Source organism: Falco biarmicus, chromosome 14, assembly GCF_023638135.1.
Source record: "Falco biarmicus isolate bFalBia1 chromosome 14, bFalBia1.pri, whole genome shotgun sequence".
Classification (NCBI taxonomy): domain Eukaryota; kingdom Metazoa; phylum Chordata; class Aves; order Falconiformes; family Falconidae; genus Falco; species Falco biarmicus.
In genome coordinates this window covers 796,573-812,630 of record NC_079301.1, presented here as the reverse complement: position 1 = coordinate 812,630, position 16,058 = coordinate 796,573, and the positions used below count along the sequence as shown (strand labels likewise).

Genomic DNA, 16,058 nt, shown 5'->3' with positions numbered 1-16,058 from the left:
CGTTAACATCTACTCACTGTAACCGGCACTGGGGAACAAGTGCCCTTTTCTGATAAGGGATCCTTCAACTGGCTCGACAAACAGCTCTGCGCTGGGCAAGCATGCCCACATGGCGCGCGGACCCTGTCAATTATTAACCAAGCGGCAGAGGGAAGAGCAGCGGGCTGGTGAGACAGCCACCATGGGCATCATGACTAAGCAGACAGGGGCTGGGTGCTCCTGGACCCAGCAGTAGCTGCATCCCACAAGCCCAGGGATGGCATCCAAGTCATCCCCAGAGGAGTATGAGATAGAGGAGGGATGAGCCTGGAGCATGGCAGAGCAAGGCCAGTGCAGCCCCGCACCGCCAGCAATCCCTTGTGCAGAACCATGTCAAATTAACCGGAAAGCAAACAGACAATGAGCACCTGCAAGCCATCACCTCCTGCACCTAAAAAAGAACTTAGTGCTGCAAATGTAGGAAAAGACCCTGTCTCTTTAAATTTCCACGCCCAGCCCCAGCAGCCTGGAAAAGTTAATGGAAGTATCCGGAGATGACTTTCAGAAAGGCTCGAACAAGAAGGGTTATTGTGGCTCAATCATTAACTGGGCGGGAGACCCCCGGCCTTGCTGGAATGTGGCTGCACGCTGCTGGTCCTCCCTGCAGCACACAGGAGCTCGGCACAAAGGTTACCGGACGGCTCCTCCACGCTCGCCACTGGCCCTGGGAAGGCTCCAACCGCTTTCCAGTGCAGCCTTTCTTCCAGCGCTAAATCCAATCAAACATCTCCTTCACACTTCCCAGCGGGGCTGGAAGAGCTTGTGGGCAAAGGGAAGTTGAGAAATGAGAAGACTCCAGTTCCATGCAGATGTTCCCGCTGCCGCACATGCCTCAGCTCCTGCCTCAGCTGGCCCCGGGCAGTTTCGGCAGCACCCATGGCTCAGGGTGCTGCTGCTCCAGGCAGCTCCTCTCGCCTCAGCATGCCACTGCTGTGCCACCAGCACGGGCACGGCATGGGGCGGGCAGCCTCGCAAAACCAACATCATCCCAGCCTTTGCAGCCCACATGCTGCCCCTGAAAGCCTTTTATACTGCAAAACCAGCTCAGCTTTCATCCCTGGGCTCTGGCAGTAGCATGCTTCACCAAATCTGGTGGGCAGAGGAATGGAGCAACACCTCCATTATCAGGCTGGCGGAGATGGAAGGAGATACTCGTGTTATGTGATACAACACTGGGCTGGGCAGCCCCGGGGAAGGTCCCACTGTCCCACAGGACCCTCGCAGCTCCCTGGCACTGACCATGCCAGGAGGCATTTCTCGCCCCCACAGCCTCCCCGCCAACACACTGCCTGTATTTGGAGGATTAAACTCCCACATACCTCCGAACATAAAAGCTCTTCCAAAAACACGCAAAGTGCAAATAAATGCAAGCCTGCAAACCCCTGCAACAGGCAAACCGTTTCAGGGTCTTCAAGCAATGAACAGCTTAAGGAAGAAGACTTGGTTCTCCTCTCTACTGGGGGATGATTTACCGGGTTCACCAGGCAAGCAAAGCCAGGGCAGCACCTGGCTTCCAGCAGCTCCCCTTCTGCTTCCCCACCACCACTGCCAGGCTCCACTGTGGCACAGAGGGGCCAGGCGACCTGCTCTCGGCACTGCCTGCAGCACCTGTGGGGCTCGGTGCCAGCCAACTTGCCAGCTTGTTCCTTCGGTGCAAAGTCATGCAGCAACCTCTGCTACACCCTCAGGGAAAGGGCAACCTATCTTTCCCCTGCCTGACTTCAAGTGACTTTGAGAACCTTCAAATCTTTTTGAAATTATTACAAAAACCAAGAGGAAGTACTGAAGCACCCTTAGGCATAACCATATTTTTTTATCTTACAAAACTAAACTGCTGGCACCCTGTCCCATGCATATGCTCAGTTTTGGACATTTGAGGCAATGCAGATGAGGAATGTTTAAGAGAAGCACTGGATTTTTTCAGCCAGTCTTTCATTAGAAAAGTATTTCCAGAGGAAGCACGAGTACATGAAGTGAATGTGAGTGCCGCCTCAGAAGCCAGGTTCGATACTTGCTCTGCACTGGGACTTGATGCTTTGTCACATACCAAAATTACTGACGAGCTTTTGGCATAAGGACGGGAGCTAATTTTTTTCCCTACAAGAATGGAGCGAGGCTGATGGGGTTCACCATGCTCCCTGACCAGCTCACGGCGAGAAGCAGGCCCGCTGGGACATGTGTGCAGAGCAGCGAGTGGCTGCTGTGCCTGCTCCAGCAGCACTGCTACCTCTCTTAACTGCGTTTCTGTTAAAATGTAAACAGAAAAAAGCATATTCATTGATAAGAATTCAAGTATGCACATGGAAAAGAATGCAAACTCCTGCCAATAACATCACGATACGTGCTGGGACATCCTGGGACCATACGAAGCTCTTTAAAAGAAGAGGTTCCTCTGCCCTCTGCACCAAGAAGCTGTTCCAAAACACAAACCACAAGACCAAACGCACAAAGAGATGGTGTTTAAGTTAGTCACGATCAAAGAACCCCTGATAAAACAGCATCTCACCTTGGCAGCACGCTCCGACAGATCAGTGCTAGCTCACAACGTGACAAACTATGCACACACAGCAAACCTGCCCATTTCTACTGAAGGTCTCCAAGAGAGACGATTGACTGGGAACACATGCCCACAGTGCCAGGAGCCTGCACGCCGAGTCCAGCCTCCCCCCGCTATAGCGAAAGGGCCGGATCCGAAGCCTCCTGACTGACGTCAATGCAGTTTTTCCATGAACTCACTGACTTTCTGGATCAGATGGAAAATCCGTGCTTCTCCAATCACCGCTTTAATTGTCAGTAATCCCAGCTAGAGGAGGGGGAAGAGTAGCCCTGAGAAACTCCAGACAGCCCAAAACCCACAGCCAGCCTGTCACCGACATCGGCAAAAAGAAAACACCTTAACACCAACGTAGCATTGGGAAGCGGCATTCCTGTATTGCAGCACTGGATGCATCCCACCGAATGTGCATCCAGTGCTGCAATATTAGGAATGCCTGCTTCTCAGTGCTACGTTTTTCAAGGAGCTTTCTTATCCCCGACTTTGGCGACAAGCCCACCCGCACCCCCCATTCGCAGAGCACTGGGGTGCTGGCAGCGGACAGGCCAGTCACAGAACAAGCAGCTCCAGTGGAAGCTGCGGATTCTGGCCCCGCACGCTGCTGAGATTCCCGGGAATGACGGGGATCCAACTAACAGCTCCAGGATATCAGGGAACACACCAGCTCCCAGCTTCCCCGGCTACAGCAAGAGCCCCCTCGCACCGGACCGTGTCTGCGCAGACACGCGGTGCCCAGCCACAGGTAACAGCCCCGCCGCGGCCGGCAGCGGCTCCATCTGCGGCGGAGCCCCCCGCAGCCGCCCCCCGCAGCCCGCCGGATGCCCCCCCAAACCCACCCCCGCACACGGGCCCCCCGCCCGCACCAGGCGCGGGTGCGCATTTACCGTCAGGCTGTGCTGCGCCGCCGTCAAACCGCGGGGCGGGCGGGGAGCTGAGCCCCGGCGAGCCGGAGGGTTGGGGGGGGGGGGGGGGGGGGGAGGGGGAGGGGGGAGGGGGAGGATGGGGGGGCCGGACCCCTTGTCCCTGGCGCCGCCGCCGGGGGGGTGTCGGGCTGTGCCTGCCGCGGCTCCGGCTGTTGTCGGTGTGAGCGCGGCCGCGGCAGGTGCGGGGCTCGGTCCGCCCCCGCGATCCGCCCGCCCCCCGCGATCCCGCCGCCCCCCCGGGGCCAGCCCGGCCCAGCGACGCGGTGGCGCTGCCGAGCCAAGAGGGGTCCCAGTGCCGGTCCCTAGTGCCGGTCCCCAGCAGCGAGGCTGAAGGTCCCAGGGCTGCGCCAGGCGCGCGGGGACAAGCCAAACCCCGGAGCCGCAGCCGCTGCAGGCTGGGGAGGGGGCTGCCCACACCCCCCCCGCCCCTTCAGCCATCGCCCTCCCTCCCCTCCCAGACTGGCAGCGGCAACTGCAGGGCCTGGCCTGGCCTCCCCTGGAGCGGTCTGCGGGCTCTAGGGCAAGGACACCAAAGAGCTGCAGCCCAATTGCGCTCCCACGAGGGTCCCTCAGGCTGCTCCCCCAGGACAGTTCCTGGACGGATGCCCAGTTGTTCCTAGCCCTCCCTGCCCATCAAAGCAAGCAGGTGGCAAAAGCCACAGCAAGGCACCAAGAGGCTGCTCTCACCAGACTTGTTTTCCCAAAAATCCGCACCCCCCCTGCTGCGGGGGATTTCCTTGCTGGGCAGGTACCGCCTCAGCAGCCCAGGGTGAGGGAGATCCCCCACGGTGCACGCCATGCAGCCTGGCTTCTGGGTGCCAGATGTCAGGCAGGACCAGCCACTGACTATTTGCAGGAAGGCAAAGGAGAAAACGGGGATAGGGTCTGGAACAGGGGGAGCTAAGAGGTGGAAAAAACATTGTTTAAGGTGGACATGAAGGAAGAAAATTCAGGCAAAAGGGCTGAAGGTCAGGAAGCACCAGCCCGAGTGTGGAGGGAGAAGCAGAGAGGAGGGAGAGTGTGGGGGGAAGTGACAGGACGCTGAGCAAGAGGCTTGATCGTGAACAAAGATGCAACACAGGGAGAGACAGGCAGTGATTTGGCATGGGGTGACCAGAAAAGCAAGAGAGAGAGCAGGTACATTGCCACAAACCAGCTTTTCTCTTTAAATTACTTATTGGAGTGCTGCCCAAGCACCCTAACGTGTGAGGATCAAGACAAGAAAACCAGGCTTTTTCCATTGTTTTGATAGTCTGAGAGGCTTTTGATGTACATCTCCTTCTTGCCTTCCTGAGCCCCAAGCTCCTGACCCTCCTCCCACCAACCTCCCAACTGCCTCTGCTCCCCCCCCCCAGCCCTGTAGAGCCATCTGCACACCACAGCCCTCGCCTCCGCAGGGAAGGGGCTCTCGGCAGCAGCCCTCTCAATGAGGCCCTTGTTGACTTGGACGTCTCCATACAGCTTTGTGTGAGGGAGCCTCTTGCCAGCCAGAGGCTGGGCAGTGGGCAGGGGGTCCAAGGGCTCCTGCCGCTGAGGAGTGAGGAGCCAGTGCCACCGCCACAGTCAGCCCTGGCAAAGGGAGAGGCCGTCGATCGGTGCTGGTGGACATCAGTGGGAGGTCACTAAAAGCAATGAAGGCTGCAAGCACCCTGCTACAGAGCTGTAGGCAGACAAGGGGTCAGAGGGGGGGGTCAGGTTACGAGGAACCCAGCTGAGCCTTGACCCCCAGAAGTAACCAACATCCACATGTGCTGCTCCCAGCTGCTGGGGAAGGTGACAGAAAGGGATGGAGGGTGAGCAAAACCTCTGGATGGGTGCACAGCCTTGGGGTGCTGACCACCAAGCCAGCACCCCAGGGGCTGGCCGAGATTGCTATTTCACTCTGGCCATGTAAGTGGGAAAGGGGCAGAGGCAGAAAGACACAGCAGCATTCCCAGTGCAGGGAGCGTGGCTGGGCAAGGGCAGAGCTCACAACCCTTCATGCTGCCAGGGGCTGCCTCTCGCCTGACACCGCGGTGGGTCAGAGCCGGTGGCCCCAAGCAGCACAGTGATGGCCAGTGGAAAAAGCGCTCAGCACAAAGGAGGATTTCAAGCATTCTTCCACTCATTTCCTCATGCAGAGCAGGAACAGGGAGGGTGTGGGGGCAGAAAGGCAGGAAACCTCCCGGAGACACTGAACTATGAACAAAGAGGGCAGGACTGAAGCGCCGGGTGCCCACTCGTCCCGCTGACGCTTGGAAAGCCGAGGCTGTGCTGCCGGGACGGATGCTGGGAGGAGCAGAAATCGCGCATACTGCATGCTCCTCCCGTGCCGCCCCATGAATGAGCCACATTCACGCCTGGCGATATTAATAGTTCCCAGCATATTGCCGAGGAATGGCAGAGCGCCTGCAGGCTGCCCCGCCGCCTGCACAAGGTGCCCAGTGTGCGCCTGTGCACACGTGTCCGCTCACCCGGGTGCCTGGCAAAGGCATTAATGCAGGGGGACTGAAGGGATAGAAGAGCCTGGAGCGGGATGCTCGGGGGGGCTGGAGGTGCCCTGCCCAGCACCTGGACAGCCACCACCAGCAAGAAGAGAGAGGCTGTTTAGGATGGTCCAAAGGGTGTTGCTGAGAAGGGACAAGAGAAAAATTCAACAATGGCCTTTTGGGGCTGGCTGGATACTAGGAAAAAATACCAGGAAGGGTGAACAGGCTGGGGAGCTGCCTCTTCCTCCTCCCAGCAGGGAGGGCAGGAGCCACCCAGCTGCTCGGGACACCCAGACCTAAACCTGGGAAAGCTCCAGTAATGGGCTCAAAGGAGTAACCCTGGCCTGGCCCTTAGAGGGGACCATAAACGGGACCCCAGAAGAGCTGTGCCTACCCCAAGGCAGCCCCCCCCAGCCACACGCACTCAGCAAAAGCCAGGTTCAGTCCTGAGCTACCAGGGAAGGCAGCACACAGATGCAGCCCAGCCCAAGCCACAGGTCAAGACATTTTTGGGAATCCATTCATGCTGCCCGCACTGCAGCCTGGCTTCTGCTGCCCATGCTGCCCACTCGCCTGCCAGCACTCAAACCCTCCCCTGCTATGGGTGAGATCCAGCGGGAAAACTGGCCAGGCCACGCTGCAGCTATGGGTGAAGGCTTATTCTGAGGAACAGATCACACCGAGAGATGCACACTGAACATTTCTGCCATGGCTGGGAAGCTCAGACAATATGGTGCTGAAAAAGACGGATTATTGGGCCAGATCCACAGTTCCCCGAATTAAACACTCCCCAGCAGCTGAGGACAGAGCATCTCGGGTTGTGAAGGGCACAGGCGCAGATAGCTTATCCTGCCCAGATGGGGAGGAGGGCAAAGGGGGTGCTTCCACCCCCAGGGGGCTTCTGCCGGCTCCAGTGGGAAACCCAGGCTCAGCTGATAGGAGCTCACAGGGGCAAAGATGCTCAGAGACCCTCCCGGCTCTGCTACAGCACCTGCACAGGTCACATCAAGTGGCAAACCCTGTGAGGGGGGAGCCCGGGAGTGGGGCACGGGAGGGTCTGTCACAGGTAAGCAGCAATTTCAGTAATTTCACAAAGCCCGGCCCCTGGCAGCGCACCCCCACGCATGACACCTCCCATGCGTGACACCTCCCACGCGCGACAAATTCCATGCGTGACACCTCCCACACGAGACAAATTCTACGTGTGACAAATTCCATGTGTGACAAATTCCACTAGGAATTTGCCAGGGGAAGGTCCCGCCGGGAGCGGGTCCTGCCGGGGGGTGGGGGGGTGGGGTGGGTCCCGCGTGGAGGGGGGTTGTCTCACAGGGGGGGTCCCCCACCGGGGGAGGGTCATGCGTGGGGGGGGGGTGTGTGTATGTGTGTCACGCGCGGGGGGTGAGTCCCGCCGGGGAAGGGTCCCACCGGGGAGGGGTGTCACACGTGGAATTTGTCACACGTGGGAGGTGGCCACGCGTGGAATTCGTCACACGTGGAATGTGTCACGTGTGACACCTTCCATGCATGACCATCTCCCACGTGTGACAAATTCCACATGTGACACCTCCCACGAGTGACAAATTCCCACACGTGACAAATTCCCACATGTGACAACCTCATGCCTGGCTGCCCTGAAAGAAGCCATTAGCTCAGTCCCTGTCCCTCAGCAGCTAGAGGCAGCCACTACTTAATGACATTTGCAGAGCATGCTCCCGATCCTACTTCTGGAGAGGCCTGATGCTGCTGTCAGCAGGGATTTATTTGGAGGATGCCTTTTTCACCTTAATGGCTGGTCTGCAAGCCTTTCCTTTCTGCTTTGTCCAGAACAATACACGGGAAATGAGTATCAGAGAGGAAGCGGAGGGTTGGGAAATCCATGGAAATCTGGCCCCAGCTGGGACTGCTCAGCCGTCCCACACAGCCTGGGGTTGTCTGCAGGAGGGGACCACATGGCAGTGCGAGGTGGGGTCCTGCCGCTGCATGGGTAGCCTACTGTACAGCTTTGGCTGGTTTGTCTCAAAAATCAAAGTCCTGGGATTTTTCCTTCGATGCAAACTGTCTGAGAGACTGTGACTGCCCGTGGAGGTGGGTTACGGGTTAATAACTGTCCACCAGCTCCCTTGGCACTCGCTGCTGGCACAGGCATTGGCGATGCCCCTCTGGGCTGGCAGCCGCTGCCAGGAGGAGACCGAGTCCCCATGTCCTCCAGCTGAAATGTTACCTCCAAGAAGGCAGATGACATCCAAGTTGTTTTCCACTGGGGAGCTGAGCACAGCATACCCAGCTATTTTAATAACAGTGGGAAGCTGCAGCGACTTCATACAGCTGGCATTCAGGGAAGGGGCCGTGGCAGCACAGCCCTAGCTCCCGGCTGCTCCAGGCAGGGACGGAGCCTGGGCGCTGGGAACGGTTCTGGCTGTACCTTGGGCAGCAGCTCCGGAGCTTGCTGGGTGTCCTGGGAGAGCCGCGCTACCATAGGGGGAATCAGGGCCAGGCTCTGGGAAGCAATGGAAAAGCCAGGAGAGGCACGTTCCCAACAGTTACCAGGACAAACACAGAACCAACTCCATCCGGCCTCATGCCATTGTGTTGAGAGCTGAGGTCCTCTGGGCACCCACCCCAAGGAGACTAAAAAGTCATCAGGGAAGGGAATGATGTCTCCTGAGACCACTGTCTGAATGTTTCCTTAAGTGACCCATTTGTCAGAACATCTTCTAGGGACAATCAGCTAAGAGGACAGCAAGCAACTGCACTGGCCTCTTCTCAGAGCTTCAAAAACCCCAGCAGAGGGTATGAACTGACCGCAGGTTGGCTCCAAGTCCAGCATGATTCATGTGAAAGGCAGAGCTTCAACCACACTCCACCAGGCACCGTGCTGTCGTGGACTGCAGTGATGCAGAGCAGCCTGCTACGGCTCCAGCCGATGCATCGAATCACAGGTGATAAATCCCTCAGCATAAAACCACGCAGCTGCTCACATACACAAGGGGTCCTGCTTCTCCTGCCCTCAGACCCCTACACAAGCCTGACACCGTGACGGCTGAGCATCCCTCCAGCAGCATGGAGCTCATCAGGCTGGGATGTGGACAAGTGGCCAAGACGGTGTCAGCTGGGTTTGTTGTGAATGTTGCTGAGCCTTCACTAGGAGAAACTTAGATTTTACAGGCAGTTTTAACCAAGGGGAAAAAAACCTGTAATCACTTTTCTCCCCAGAAGCCTAGCCGTAGATGTGATCTGTAGGAGTCTTCCCTGCCCATTCCCTTGCACAGGGCTCTTTAACCCTTTTTAACAAGCTCTTGATTCTTAATCACTCTGGTGAAACGGCAAGAGAGACCACCCAGGATTACCTCTGGAGCTCTGTTCACAAAGCACCTCTTGTTGCCCAGAGCTTTCCTGTGCTCCTGGGCTCCTGTGCTCACCTCACCCTTATGTGGGTGAAAAACATTGCCCTCTGATTAGGGGAACTGCTCGGAGATCCCCGGGCACATCCCACAGGCTCCCTGTAAGGCGGCATTTCCCTTTTCACAGCACTGGAGGCTCTGGCCAGCAGCATGGGCAGCACCGCTCCTCCCTTCGCCACCAAGAGCCATCGGCTTCGGGGGCTGCTCTGAGCTCTGTGCCCGCAGCAGAGGAGCCAGCGCAGGGCAGAGGAGCACTCCAGGGTCCCTCCGCTTCCAGAGCTGCTGAGAGCCAGTGACACAAGCTGACTGTAGGGCTGGGCCAGGATTACTTCTGAAGATGACACTGAGCAAAGACTCTCCATGCCACCAAGCAGTGACGTTATAAAATACAGGACCTCTACCCATCTTTCCCACGAGCTGGGCCACGCTTGGCAGCAGGGCTGTTTCTCCAGGGTGGAACACAAGGACAAAACAAGATCCAGAGCATTTCTTTGCAGTCGGCAAAGCAGCAGCCAGGACCGGCAGCACCGTTTCAGACACGCTTGGCAGTGGCTGCCCTGCAGTGTTCTTAAAACAAGCAGCTGGCTGTGCTCCATCTGGGAGCCCATAGCCCCGTCCCCATCCCTGGTCCCCAACCTCACAGGCACACACCTCCTCCTCTTCCTCCCGCAGACTACCAGCCCCCAGCCTCGCCAGCACCCACAAGCCTCCCATGGCAGGGTGGGCCCCGACCCCCAGCCTTTCCTCCCACCTTTGCAGAGGGATAGTTAGGGCAGAAGCAGCCCATGGACACATGCACAATAACCATGGATCAGTCCAGCTGTCACTGGTGAGACATCTCAATCACACAAAGCTGAGGTGGCTGCAAGCCAGGGGAGACCCTCCTCCTTCCTATGGCATGGCAGTTTCCACGCTCTGCAACTCCTAATGAGATTATCTGTGGAGCACAAAGTTGTTCACCCACAAAGAAGAGAAGAATTGAAAAGGAAAGAGAAAGGAGCAGAGCTGCTGCCGGGCTGTGCTGTGCTTGTTGAACAGCTCACCACGTCGGCACAGCTATGACAGCGCACGCACGCCAGCAAGGGGGCTCATGCCTCTCTGCAGGACTCCCCTGCACACACAGCAACTGGGATTTCATGCCACTACCTGGTGATTACTGCAACATATGGCCAAGCCGCAGTTTCAGCCAGAGTGGGGAAGGGATGGGGCAAAAGAGGGGCTGGGCATGTCTTGTGGGGGTGCCTGCTGGGGACCGAGCTGGGGCTGGGTGGGTGCCCTGGCTGGCAGTGCCTCACACCTATTGCCTTTGCTACCCCTTTGAAAAATAGAAGTTTAGGGGGAAAATCATAGCACTGGCAGAATAATCCGGTAGCCCAGCAAGGGGACAGACCTCTTCCCGTAACCCCTGCCCACCCCAAAGCAAAGGCATTCCTACCCCAAAAAACATTGTCGCAGCTTACCTGCATCTTTTTTATCTTCTAGCAATGTGAAGCACTGTGAAAACAAAGAAAAAAAGCACAGAAATAATTTTGTTATCCTTTTGATTTTCACATTCATGGACTCCTACCACTCACACTTATGTTCAGTCCCCACTCCAGCCTCCCCTCTGCCAGGAGAGGGGCTGCCACTGGCGGTGGTTGCTGCAGCTCTAAGGATAAGCAGAGTTCTAGCAAAGGCCACAGCACTGGGCAAATGCAGTGTGCCCAGCATGCGTCCACCACCATGGCTCCTGGCCTCCTGGAAGCCATCGGAGGAGGAACGGCAGCCAGGACTAGGAGATCTGCATCCATGGGGCAGGCGAGGGAGCCAGGGAGAGAGATGGGGCTGGAGAGATGGACCTTTCTGCCTGACAGCTTCACAAGGATGCTGCAAAGCTGCCAGAGAAGAGACAGGGCTGTCAGACCCACAGCAAGGGATAAAAACAGAGGTTGGAGGACGCAGTCTTTTCCTCCAAAAGCATGGACCGTGGTGCTCTGCTCTGCACCATAGGTGACACCCTTGAGCCACCCACAGCCCATGCACCGCGCACCGTGCATCACACCCATGTCCGCTCCTATGCTGGAGCTGGGCCTGGCTCTGGACCCTCTGATGGCGAAGCTGTGGGGCAGACCCTCACTCTGGTGGAGGAAGCACTGGGCTGGCGTCCCCCCGAACATGTCCCTTGGTACCTGTGCAGCTGCACAGATGGCAGTGGAGATGTCCATATTTTAATCGCAGCAGGTCTGGAAGCAGAGCATACAAAGGTGCCTGCAGGCACGGAAAGGCAACAATAAAGAAAGGAGGAAAATAAAAAAAAGAAAAGCTGAAAGCAGGCTGGCCTCTCGCTCCCCAGGCCTCTTCATGGGCACAGCACCCAGGGTGGGGAAGGGGCCACCAGCACCATGCACAGGGGCTGCCTCTTGCCTGGGGATAGTTTATGTGGGGGCAAAGCCAAGGGAAATGGGATTTACAGACAGCAGAGCCTCGCCAGCACATGGGAGGTGACAGCAATTTGCACGGAGGTGGAGGTGGCGGAGGGTCCTGGCACTGCCCAGGTCCCAAGGCAAGCGCAGAGCCTGGCAACCTCCCCACGCCCCTCCCCAGACCCTGGCGAGCCCCCCACAGCACAGCCGCAGCCCTGCCGCGCAGGGCCAGAGGTGCCGGCAGGGCAGCGGGATCTCTGCAGGAATGCAGCACTGCTGAGCCGGCCTTTCCCACGGGCCACCCGGGAACCCTCTTCCTGCCCGGGCAGCAGGGCTGGGGATGACCTGGGGCGGGGGGGCTTAACCATCTCCCTGCTGCCAGGCTTCTGCCACAGCACCTGCCCAAGAGGTGCCCATCAACAGGACCAGGGTTACCACTGCAACCTCACAGCATGCCCGCGTTTGCATGGGGAGGCCACCGGTGTCCTGTGGCTCGTTTGGCATCGCTGAATCTGTTCCCACTGGGGAGGAGTGCAGGGAGCCATGGCTCCAGCGGTGTGCTCGGCTCTGTCCTCCTCAGCAAGCGCCTGGGCAGACGCCTGAGCCCCAACCTGGCAGCATGTGGGCACCTGGAGAGCATCAGGGCTGAAAATGTTTGGACAGGGAGATGATCACTGGGACACCTATCATGTCTGTTATCACAAGCTCTGAAAACATCAGCCTTGCAGCCAGCACATGCAGTTGATGCCCACGGAGTGGGAGCAGGGCTGGCAGGGGATGAGGTAGGGCTGCTCTCCCAGCCCACAGCAAGGGCAGGGATAGCCGGTCCCAGTGCTAAGGCTGCTATGGGGAGCCGTCTCTCCCTTGCTGTCATGTCTTAGCCCTAATGCCTTTTTCCCATGAAATCTTTCACCAGCCACAGCTCCACCTCATTTAACCTGGAAAGCTTTAATCCCACAGACAGAGCCCTGCATGTTTCTCCCTCTCCAAGAAATTCCTCCGCTGTTCAGGGCAAGTAGCTGAGCAACACTGGCACGGGGAGGAAAACGGGAAACCAGGCTGAAGCAGAAGCCTCAGCTGCATGCGAGACCATCAGTGCTCACCAAGGGAAATCAGAAAGGTGGTGTTCTCTGTCCCTTCGGCTTCCTGGGGGGCCAGCTGGCCCCGAAGCCCACCCAGCTGCTCGGGCCTGGGAGCAGCTCTTGGCTCCAGATGGGTAGAGCCGCTCCCCAGCTGCTCCTCTCCCAAAGCCTCCTAGTGGCTTGTCCAGCACTTGTGGGACCCAGGCAGGCATCAGCCAGGTCTTGTTTGCTTGTGGGGGGCGGCTGCTGTAGAATTGAAGTGGAAATATGGAAACAGAAGTCTGCCAATAGAAGAAGAGAGAAATGAAGTGTCCACCAGACTTGTGTTGCTGCAGGCAGAGCAACGGGAAGCTTAAAACCAGCACGGGGAACTGCACGAAGAGCACAACCACTCCCGAACTTAGGAAGAAGACTCCTGTAACATCTAACAGGGAGACCCTTAGCTCCATTTATCTGGGGTTTTGTGATGCCATGTTTGACAAGAGCCTCATGGGCTGAGATAACGAGGGAGCACAAAAATCAGAAACATCATTTTGGCCCTCGCCTCTGAGCATCAGGGAAGCTGCCATCCAGGAAGAGTCCCCATCCTTCACTGCTGGGCCACCAGTCCAAGGGAAGCACCACTTTGCCTACACTTACTGAAACAGATTTATTTTTTTTCCCCATGGCAGGTAGCTGGAGGTGGTGAGCTAAGGGGCTTGCACCCTTGTTCTGCTCGGGTGGAGTGTAAAGGCCACCTATCTCATGGCAAAGAGTCAAGTACCAAATACCTCCTGGAGCCTCTGATTGCCTAGTGTTTCCCTTGTCACAGTCCCCTGGCCATGATACCGCAGTGCCTGGGGTGACAGTGAGGAGGAACTGCCCCAGACTCAAAGGACAAATTTACTCCCAGACCCATGAATGACTTTTGCCCACACTCAGTCCCCACACTGCTCCAGGCATCCTGCAAAAGTACAAATATCAGCTTAATTAGTAAGTTCGGAATGTTCAGATGGGCAAGTATCCTCAGACAGGGAGGGAGGCCAGGAATGTGTCGGGGTGGGGAGATGCCCTGTGTGCTGCCCGGGGCTGCAGCCAGAGGAGCAGCTGCAGCCGGGGGCGGGGGGGGATGGGGTGGGGGGGCGGGGGGATGGGGACAGCGAGGGCAGAAGCCATGTCACAGTTATCAGCAGCTCTCTGCCACCTCCCTGCCACCCATGCCCACTCGGCCCCTGGCCCCTTGTCCGGCTTGAGGTGACAGGCTGAAGCCAGCCATCTGCTGGTTGCCTTCAACTTCACCAAAGTCAGCGGGTGTAAGGCACCCCAGCGCGGGCCAGGCTGGACCCTTTGGGGGCTGCAGCTCTGCAAGGTGGGATGCAGGACCCGGGCTCCATCTCCGTGCTACCATGAGTACGCTGGCAGTGACAACACGCAGCTCGTGGGGACAAGGAGGGTTAACAAGGACTTGCTAAACTCTCTGGAGACAGCTGGGACAAGACAGCTACTAATATTATTAATGAATTTCACAAATGTCATTTTTAGATGTAACTATTTTAAGCTTTGCTTGAAACCCCGGGGGAACAGCGTGCATTCCACATTGATTTCACCATGGCAGATCCACTTGCTTGACACAGCCTGGTGCACAGCGCGGCTTGTAAAGGGATTTTACTGCTTTTTCCAGTCTGAAGCTCCTGAGACCCATACTCACACCACCTCCAAAATCTACCTAGCCCACGTACCACCACATGGAACAGGCTGTGATACAATGAAGCCAACACAGCAAACAAGGGCAGTCAGAGAGAGTTGCACACTACTAAGGCGACAGATGAGGAATTAAACCCAAATGAAAAATACCAGATGCCGCAAGAACCACTGCTGCAGGAAATTAAAAACTCAAGGCCTCCAGTCTCGCTGTTCCTTTGTCATCCCACTCGCAGCCGCCCTATCCCTCCAGGTCAGCAAAGCCCAGTGTGGTCCTGCTGTCATGCCAGCAGCCTCCAGGTGAGCCCCCGTTTGCAGGGGTGCCCCCAGCCCAGCTGCACCACCCAAGCTGTGCCGTGGCAGGACCCAGCCTGGCCTGTGCTGACCATGCCAGGCGGCTGGCAGCACACACAGCCCACTGATAATTGCATTATAACCATGGCACCCATGCACACACCGGTGTTTGGCCAGGTGCAGCACCCTGCCTGCCCTCAGCGCTGCTCATGCCGGGGCACGGGTAACCTGGCTGGTGGGTAGTGGGTGAGCATATAGTGTGCATGGACCAATGCATCACATGCAGCCCATCCAAAATTAACCTTTCACATTGCGTGTGGGGCATCAACACGACATCCCTCTGGAGCAGATGTCAAAAGCACTGTAAGCAAGCCCCAGCCCCTCCAGAGATGCCTCCCCTGCTGTCCCTTCTGGCAGCTTCTCCTGAAATTAGGAGGCTGTCAGAAAGATGGACACCATTCAAATAGACAGTCGCTTACCTTGGCTCTTTTGAAGCAAGCCCAGAAAAAATCCAGCAATGGCATGATGGGCTGGGCAGGGGGTGGCAAGCACAGAGCCCCCCTAGACCGCAGCCCCAGGGAGAGCCCACGCCGGCACTCCCATGGGTGCTGCCTGCGGCAGGCAGCGGGCAGAGCCCAGTGCGGGCAGAGCCCAGCGCGGGCAGAGCTGGCGCAGGCAGGGTGGAGGGAGGGAGGGAGGGAGGAGGCAGTGCTGCCTGCGGAGGCGGGCCAGCGATTCAAACCCTGCACCGTTACTCAGTTGGTTGTGAACAGGCTTGGACAGCGATTGAAATTCCCTGAAGATTGTGAGTTTTAAACAGCTCCAGGCTTTCCTTCCTGCCTCAAACACACCAAGCAGTGCTCCCATTCCCAGGCAGTGGGAAAAGAAACGCCCCCAGAGCAGGAGAAATGGGAGTCTGGCTGTCAAAGGCACATGTAGGACATTGGAAACCCAAACCCCGAACAGTTTAGCTTTTGACTCCAGCCCCAGCAGCGGTCACAGCTGCGCTCGAGAGGGCTCCTGACGCTCTCCCCCTCCGAGGGACAAGCTGTACCCACGCAGTCACACCATCATGCCCGGATGCCCCCGTAACAAGCCCCCGCACACTCTGCTGTGGCCAGCCTCACACAGAGCAGCAGGCACTGCTCGGCAAGCCTGCAGGTCTGACCCCAGCAGGGAGAAAAACATAAGGAAATAATACTCCCCAGTCATCAA

The 16,058-nt window shown here is 57.6% G+C and overlaps 1 protein-coding gene across 2 annotated transcripts in view; it reads right to left on the bottom strand.

Annotated features, from left to right (window-relative positions):
- The window catches only part of STARD8 (StAR related lipid transfer domain containing 8), a 57,437-nt gene extending 41,931 nt beyond the window's left edge, over window positions 1-15,506 (bottom strand). Inside the window, exons 1-2 of one of the 2 annotated variants that reach the window (XM_056359854.1) lie at window positions 15,323-15,506; window positions 10,846-10,879 (exon numbers count right to left, since the gene is read on the bottom strand). In XM_056359854.1, coding sequence (XP_056215829.1) covers window positions 10,846-10,879; window positions 15,323-15,367 — 79 coding nt within the window. In that variant the 5' untranslated portion in view covers window positions 15,368-15,506. Of the gene's footprint in view, window positions 1-3,477; window positions 3,578-10,845; window positions 10,880-15,322 lie in introns of those variants that run through there. The other variant, XM_056359858.1, reaches the window with a different exon arrangement.
- Window positions 15,507-16,058: the final 552 nt, after the last annotated feature.